Source organism: Monopterus albus, unplaced genomic scaffold (genome assembly GCF_001952655.1).
Source record: "Monopterus albus unplaced genomic scaffold, M_albus_1.0 scaffold303.1, whole genome shotgun sequence".
Taxonomy (NCBI): domain Eukaryota; kingdom Metazoa; phylum Chordata; class Actinopteri; order Synbranchiformes; family Synbranchidae; genus Monopterus; species Monopterus albus.
In genome coordinates this window covers 46,253-54,958 of record NW_018128183.1, presented here as the reverse complement: position 1 = coordinate 54,958, position 8,706 = coordinate 46,253, and the positions used below count along the sequence as shown (strand labels likewise).

The 8,706-nt window shown below is 39.7% G+C and overlaps 1 protein-coding gene across 1 annotated transcript; it reads left to right on the top strand.

The window, feature by feature from the left end:
• The first annotated feature begins 2,189 nt into the window (after positions 1 to 2,189).
• Positions 2,190 to 3,738, top strand: LOC109973732 (UDP-glucuronosyltransferase 2B10). Its single transcript, XM_074527687.1, has one exon. The coding sequence runs from the start codon at positions 2,243 to 2,245 to the stop codon at positions 3,710 to 3,712; it is 1,470 nt and encodes a 489-aa protein (XP_074383788.1). The 5' UTR covers positions 2,190 to 2,242; the 3' UTR covers positions 3,713 to 3,738.
• Positions 3,739 to 8,706: the final 4,968 nt, after the last annotated feature.

The following is an 8,706-nucleotide window of genomic DNA, read 5'->3' as shown; positions in this document are numbered from 1 at the left end:
ATTACACCTGGCCAAATGGTTCATTTTCGGAGAAAAATCACATTTTGATATCCAAAAATGTGTTAATAGTTTTAGCAAGTATACAATGTAAGCCTCTTCTATTGTGTGTGTGAATAGCTTGTTGTAAATACACAGGGCTGTTTCTGTCTTTTATTTCACTTTGCATTAAATTATCTCTCAGACTCGAGAGTGTATTGAAGCTTAACTCCTGATGAAAGTTAAAATATAGCATAATTATTTTAATTTTATGTTATTGTGAAATAAAATACCCAACTCCTTTTTGAGAGGGTGTGTAGAAAGTGCGCTAGCTCTTACATCACGCTCTGGGGTGAGACTACTTTTTAGTTCTTATTCAGCATTTTTCCCAGTAATGGCACATACACATATAATTTTACCAAATATTGTATAATTGCATCCTGATTTACAGCATATGGTTGATATTTATTAATTACATCTGTGAAATGCTACTGAAGATATTAAAGGATTCACATATAAATTCAAAAAGCTGAATAATATGGGCTTTTGCAGAGTGTCACTGAGGAAAATGCATTGATTTGTACAGAATGACCTGTGGGAGATGCACTGTAAATGAAACTCTTCTCTCTGATTGGCTGATCCTGCTCTGAGCATATATGTCAATAATCATGTGATCATTTGTGACATGCTGGTTAATGAATATTAGCTGTTTCTGGCAAAGATGAATCCTTTGAGGACTTCACAGGGTAATTCTTACAACTCATGTTACCCACAGACTCTAAGCTACACATTAAAAAGCCAAATATGTCTCTTGTTAAGCTGTGAAGCAAAGGAGCGCAAAAGAATTGTAGTTTTACTTTGAACTTAAAGGACTTTAGTTGTCTTTTTCTGGTATGTGACTGTGGTAAACATGCATCTTAATATTTCATTTAAACACTGGACTCATCAGAGCCACACGCTGCATTTCTTCATCTCTGTGATCCCCTGTTACAGTTCACTGGTTCAGGTTTACGTAATTGCACAGAAGCAGAGGAGAGGAGGGGAAAGGTGCCGTCTGCTGATATGACTGATAAAAGTAATTCATGCTGGTATTCATCAATGCTCCCTTTACTTTCCCCCCTGCTGCGTGACCTCACTGCTTCCTTCTTGTTCCCGGCCACTTCCACCTCACACTCCCTGAATTTTTCCCAGTTTGGATTTTTTTGCTGTTCTCCCTGAAGGTTTCTCATTAAACCTACCTGCATTAAATGCCTTTTTAAAATCTCATACCTCATGAAGCAGCTTGGGAAACTGACACATGAAAGTTGCTTGTGAGAATTCACACAGTAATCTGTGAGAGATGGAAACTGTCATGTTCGATGAAGGGAAATACAACAAGCAACTGAAACTACATGACTTGACAAATGCAAAGTGTTGAATAACTCATATTAAAATACCATAACTATTATTAAATATGCACATTATCCTCGCTCATAACACTGGTTTTAACATGAACCTTGCCTGCTCTTAACAACACCCTGGTGAGTTGCCTTTAACCCACATATCAGACTTTGCACTGGCAGAACAAGGACTGAGTGTGTAAAACTTAAGCTGTGTAAAAACATTTAAAATCCCAGCTCACTCAAAACCTGGAGCTCTGCTGAAACTTCCAGATTTGGACACAACGAGAACCAGGTGAGGCATTTAAATTTTAAATGAACAATTTAACAAAAACACGTAATGACTACTGCTTTAACCAGCTACGGTTTATATCACTGTCACTGGACTACAAAACATGTATTATATGCAGGATAATATACAAGGATAATAGTAACAATAATAGGAACACAAGCAAGGTTTAAGTTTTTGCTCGTGGTCTCCTATGAATATAAAAAAAATGTTTTGTTTCATTTTTTGATTTGATCAAGTTTTATAACTGTACTAAAGCTGTGTGTCGATACATTTCTACAGTATATGAAAAAAGAAAAACAGATTTGAGGCATTAAACCTTTTCTCTCTATGCTAGTGCAGTACCAGATATTTTAAAATATAACATAGGTATAAGGTTAGTAATATCTATTATCATTTGTATAAGGGGTTTAATCTTTACATCCTTCCCTTTCTTGTCTAATCAGGTCTAATCATTTCTGCCTGTTGTTTCTTTCAGAAAATGTCTTGCAACATCCCTATATTCCTGACAGGGCTCTGCTTCCTGTTGCTCAGGCCGACCTGTTGCAGCGGCAGCAGGATTCTGGTAGTGCCTGTTTATGCCAGCCACTGGATCAACATGGAGGTGATCCTCCGTGAGCTGCACTCCAGAGGCCACAGCATCACTGTGCTGCGCTCTGGCGAGAGCTCGTACATCCCTGCTAACTCTTCCTTTTATACATCGATTGACATGAAACCGATGATGGATGAGTCAGACAACAACTACTACAATCATTTGCTGCTAGCTGTAATGGAATGCCGTCGGTCGCTGACTTTTTTACGTAGCTTCTGCCAGCAGTACATTATCACTTCCATAATGGCAAATGGCCACATGTTCCTCGCCAATATTACTGCTACAATGTTAGATGACCCTGTTTTTATGAAGAAGTTGCATGATGCTAAGTTTGACTTAATGTTAACTGACCCTGCCATGCCAATAGGAGTTCTTCTGGGTAGTTATCTCAAGCTGCCCATGGTTTTCAACGTACGCTGGATTAACACTGGGGAGGGCCATTCCACCATAGCTCCCTCCCCCGTCTCCTATGTCCCTGTGTCAGGAAGTGAACTTCATGATCAGATGACTTTTCTGGAAAGGACCATGAATATGTTATTTTATCTCTACAGTGTTGTTCAACAGCACTTTTTCATTAACCCTGCCTACTCAGATCTGTGCCAGCGACACTTCCCTCCTGGAACTGACCTGCTGTCTTTGCAGCGTGCGGCTGATATCTGGCTGCTGAGGGCAGATTTTGTCTTTGAGTTCCCTCGGCCCACCATGCCCAATGTGGTCTACATAGGGGGGTTCCAGTGCAAAAAGGCCAGACCCCTCCCTGATGAGCTGGAGGCCTTCATGCAGAGCTCTGGAGACCATGGAGTGGTGGTCATGTCTCTGGGGACTTTGGTGTCAGCCCTGCCTCATGAGGTCACGGAGGCCATTGCTGCTGCTTTTGCTCAGCTCCCTCAGAAGGTGGTGTGGAAGTTTGTGGGTGAAATACCTTCATCCCTAGGAAACAACACCTTACTGGTACACTGGCTGCCTCAGAACGACCTCCTGGGACACCCTAAGACTCGTGCCTTTGTAGCCCACGGAGGCACCAATGGCATGTATGAAGCCATCTACCACGGAGTCCCTGTTCTGGGCCTGCCACTCCTCTTTGACCAGTTTGATAACCTGCTCAGGATGAAGGTGCGTGGGGCAGCTCGGGTGGTGGAGGTCGTATCACTGACTAAAGAAAACTTCCTGGAGGCTCTGAAGGACATCTTGGAGACTCCCTCGTACCGTGAGAACATACAGCGTCTCTCCCAGCTACACCATGACCAGCCAATGTCTCCTATGGACACTGCCATCTTTTGGATTGAGTACGTCCTCAGGAACAAAGGAGCAGCCCATCTGAAGTCAGCAGGTTTTCACTTGCCTTGGTACTCCTACTTCAGCGTGGATGTGGCTGCTTTAATCATGGCCCTCGTTGGAGCCTTTGTCTGGGCTTCAGTCTTAGTCTGCAGGTTTCTCTGCTGTCGGAGCTCCAGGAGAAAGATGAAGGCCGAGTAACCGCTCAGCGTTCTTCTGGGGGATGCACCCACAAATATGTTTGATCAGATATTTGTTAGAGTTTAACAGTTTAGACACATTTCTGTCTCATATTTGAAACTTTTGAAACAATAAACATCTTAATTACAGTAGTGTATAAATTACTGTTTGGTCAAATGTTTATTTTAGATTCAGACAATCTTATAATAGAAATGTTTTGCCTGAAATCTTCAGGGAGTTTTGGAAAAGATTTTCCTCAAACTACATAAAGTACTTTAAAAGATATACTGTAATCTGTTTGAATATCAAACTATCATCCTCAAACCTTAGATATATTCTTCTGTTCACGCTCCCTAGTCATGAAAACAGCTTTTCTAAGCTGGTTTCTATGACTGTAGTTCTGCTTTATATTGCAGGAACTAAGTCGAATTGAATTTTGTTTTTTTTGTGTGTGTGTGTGTTTTTGCATGACAAGAGCAATATGTTAGAGAGAACTAGAGAGTAGTTTATTAAATTTCCTCTTTGTAAGAAAAGCAACCTTTTGGGCAGTGAGGTGGGCAACTTTTCACACAGCTTCCTGTGTGAACATCAGTTTGCAGAACTCTTTACACAAATTGAAGTTTTGGCCTTGTTTAACCCGACGCACCCTACCCCTAAGGTTCTTATAAGCATGTGCTTCAACTTTCAGCTGCTCAATAACAGTTCCATGTCCACGTGAAATCCCAGCTGAAACCAGACAGAATACAGCCGACACAGGAACAACTTATCATGCTGCCTATCTCCTGGGACCTTCTCCAAGGACACTTCCCCTCAAGTTGACTTGGTGATCGATTTGTCCAATGTAGGCTATATAGGGACACAGAAACCTTTGTGCGGAGTTTGAAAAAGGACGGTGCAGTGTTAATGTCTCAGGAGGTTGGTCACTTGACTAGTTTATTTATCAGTGGATTATTCAGCAAATCGGACGCTAGTGACATTTAAATGAAAACACAGTGAGTGATTAGGCCCTCCTCCCTTTGAAACCATACAGTATAAACCCTGCACAGCATCCATTGTCTCAACATATTCATTCTTCAGTCAAACAATTTTAGTTGTGATTTATTTCCTCAGTGGTGCCTGCAAAAGTTCACCACTGATAAATGTAACACATTCAGTGTCTGTAAACTGCATTCATTGAATCAGTTTTGAAGATGAACATGTTTCATGTTATTTTACTTTCCTGAAAATGTGTTCCGTTCCACAATGTTATTTATATGCTCTCAATATGACAAGGACAGACTTAATAAAGTAACTTAATTAAGCTATATAAAAACAGATATAATACAGGACTTAATAGTTTTAGCAAGTATACAATGTAAGCCTTTACATCTGTGAAATGCTACTGGAGAGGATGAAGGGAAATACAACAAGCAACTTAAACTACATGACTTGACAAATGAAAATGTGTTGGACAGCTCACATTAAATCAATAAAGGAACAGGAGTGTACTGGTGATCCCCAACCCCGAACCACCAGCACAAGGTGAGGCCCCCACTTGGGGAGCTCCGGAGCAGCTCCGCAGGGTGAGGTGGTCCAGGACAGCAGCATCCTTGTGTTATGGTTAAATTTAACCTTCCCTTTGTTTTACTGTTCATCACAGTTTATGTTAATAGTTGATTGTTGGGACAAAGAGCTCAGGGGCGGCCCCTGACCTCAACAGGAGAGACCTGACATAATGTGTGGTGTGCCCCCTCCTAAACAGCTCCCAGACCCTGAGGAGGGAGCTTGTCAAAGAGGGTGTCATCAGTCCAGTAATGCTATATGTAGTTTAGAGAAATGAAACAGTGACCTGGCCTTCCTCCCCCATGCTGTGCCCCCCAGAGAAATCCCAAGAGTGACCCCAGATTGCATGCTTCAGCTGCTGGGGACAGGCCGGAGCATCCCCTAATACAACTCCTGGTTTGTTAATGGTGGAGAGAGATGAATGGGTAAATAAGACAGTTTGATAGAAAATGCATGATTGTAATATTAAAATAACAATAAAAGAAAAAATAAAGCAATTTCCATCATATAAATACATTATGTACTTTTGTATACACATACTTATATATACTGTTGTGGCAAAAATGATCTTATTAAGGCTCGGTGAGTGTAAAATAAATTCTTGATCCCAAATTTGAAAGCTGTTGCATATTTATTCCCTGCAGAGAAGGAGCAGTCTCCATACAGAGTGCTAACAGTAACAGTCTGAAGAGAGAGGGTCCCAGAACAGAGAGCTGCATGTCATCTTATACCCAGGATACAAGCTATTTGATTCAATCATTCACACAAAGGCATGTCACATGCTAACACAGTATCAATCAGTCACATAAAGGCATGTTTATCTTCACAGACATGCTGACACATGCTGGCACAGATTCACTCAGTCACACAAATAACTAAAAAAGGGTGCTGATATATATATATACATTCATAAAACAAAAATAAATGAAATTAAGAAATCAGTAAATGATTAGAAAGAGAGAGGAAAGGGAAAAAAGAAAAGAATAAAGGGGGTTGGTTATATTCTCTGTTAATCTAGTTTGATTGATAGGTGTTACATACTCAAAATAATAGCATGGACAATGAGAAATGAGGACTAATAACAGTAACAATAATGAAATAAAAAGCAGCTTGTTATATTTCTAGGAGTTTGTGGGAATGTGAGTGGCCTTGGCTCCAGGTATCTAGTTTAAGTTAAAAGTGGTTAGAAATAGATTCCAAGTGTCAGTAAAAGTTGATATATTATTCTTATGTGTGGATGATATTTTCTCTAGTGTGATGTGTTCTATGAGAAGTTTGGTGCAGTGGTTGATGGGTAATGAGTTTTTAGATTTCCAGTTTAGAAAGACTGTTTTCTTGGTGATAGAGAGATAAGAAGTGGGTTTTTTATATTAAATTGGTAGGTCGTTGACTTCTGTGACATTACCGAGCAGGCAGAGTGACGGGGATGGAGGGATTCTACAGCTCAAGATGGTGGAGAGTTTCTCTGTCACCGCTACCCAGAGGGAGTAAACAGGTTGACATGTCCCAGTAGCATGGCAGTAATCATCGGCGCAACCCAGAGTGCATTGTGAACAAGTATCTGTATCAGTAAAACCCATTTTAAACATTTTACCTTGTGTGATGTGAGTCCTGTGAACAGTCTTATATTGTATAAGCTGTAAGTTTATGTTGGTAGTCATGGAAAAGATATTATTACAGATCTCGGTCCAGAAGTCGAGGCTGGGGGGGAGGGACAAATCCTTTTCCCATTTAGTCATTGTTATTGTTAATGTTCTATCTGTATTTGACATTAGTTTATAAAGTTTACATGTTATTTTTTTTTGAGTTAGTAAATTTCATTATCTCCTCAGCTAGCATGGAAGGTTGCAGGGGGTTGGTGATTATATTGATCTTTGACTTAATTATGGATTTTAACTGTTGGTACTGGAGAAATTCTCCTCTCCCAACTTCGTACTTCTGGACTAATGTATTGAACGGGATGAGCTGGTTGTTTTCATATAGATGATGAAGGTGTGTGATTCCTTTGTGTTGCCATGTTGGAAGGTAGATGGAATTTTTATGCAGTTTTAAAGTCGGGGTTGTGTCAAATTGGAGTGTATCTACATGGTGTTAATGATGATTTAGTGGTTTTGTTTGCTTTCCACCAGGCTGTCAGAGTTGCAGAGATTGTGATGTTTTTACAATAGTTCATTTTCTTAATTGAGTATGGTAGGAAGGCAAGGTCTGTAACTGAAGTATTGTTGCATTGATTTTGTTTTAGTTCTGTCCATGAGCTATTATAACTGACCTTCTGAATCCATTTAACTAAATATTGTTGATTTGCTAATAAATAGTGCTCAAAATGTGGTGCTTCTAGGCCGCCTTGTGATTGCTTCTTCTGAAGTGTTGACAGAGAAATTTTGGGTTTCTTGTTATTCCAGTAAAGTTGTGAAGTTAGAGAATCAAGTGATTTAAACCATTTATCTGTGGGTGTTGTGGGAAGCACTGAAAACAGGTAGTTAATTTGTGGTAAAGTTTTCATTTTGACTGTAGCAATTCGGCCAATGAGTGAGAGTGGGAGGTTGGACCAGTGTTTGGAATCATCTTCTATCTATTTTAGCAGAGGGGTGTAGTTGAGTTTAAAAAGTTCTGACAGCCTGGGGGAAATACTGATACCTAAACATTTAATGTTGCCAGTGTGAAGTGGAAGGGGGCAGTCTTGAGCTGCAGAATCCCAGGCATGTTCAGAGAGTGGCAATATGATGGATTTATTCCAGTTTATTGTGTAGTTGGAAATCCTGGAGAGTGTTAATAGTGAAGAAAGTTTCTCGTAGTGAACTGTAGGGTTCCTGTAAATATAATAATAATTAATCTGCATAGAGGCTAATTTTATGTTGTGAATTAATATCTTATATTCCATTGCGATTATTCTGTTGTATTGCTGCTGCTAGAGGTTCAGTGAAAATGGCGAACAGAGATGGTGAGAGTGGACATCTTTGTCTGGTTCCCTGGTGAAGTGTGAAACTTTGTGAGGTTATCCCATTTGTGGTTATTGTAGCTCAAGGTGAGATATGTAGTGTTTTGATGCAGTGGATGAAGGACTCTCCAAAACCAAACCTTCGTAGTGTAAGAGAAATGACCAGTTAACTTTGTTGAATGCTTTTTCTGTATTTAATGATACAATTTGTTTTTGTTGTGCAAGATTGATTAAGTTAAATAGTCTACGAGTAATATCTGAAGCATGTCTACTTTTAATGAAGCCTGTTTGATCTGGGTGGATTATTATTGGAGTAACTGTCTCTATTCTAGTGGTTAGTACTTTGGTGATAATTTCTAAATCTGTGTTAATAAGTGACAGAGGACGGTAACTGGAAGGGTGGATTGGGTCTTGTTGAGTAAAATTGTTAACAAAGTAATACATTAGGATTAGTTTTAATATTAGACTGAATTAAGAACTTAGTTAGTAGAAGATTGACACTATGTTTGTTGATTAGTTAACTTGTTTGTTTACT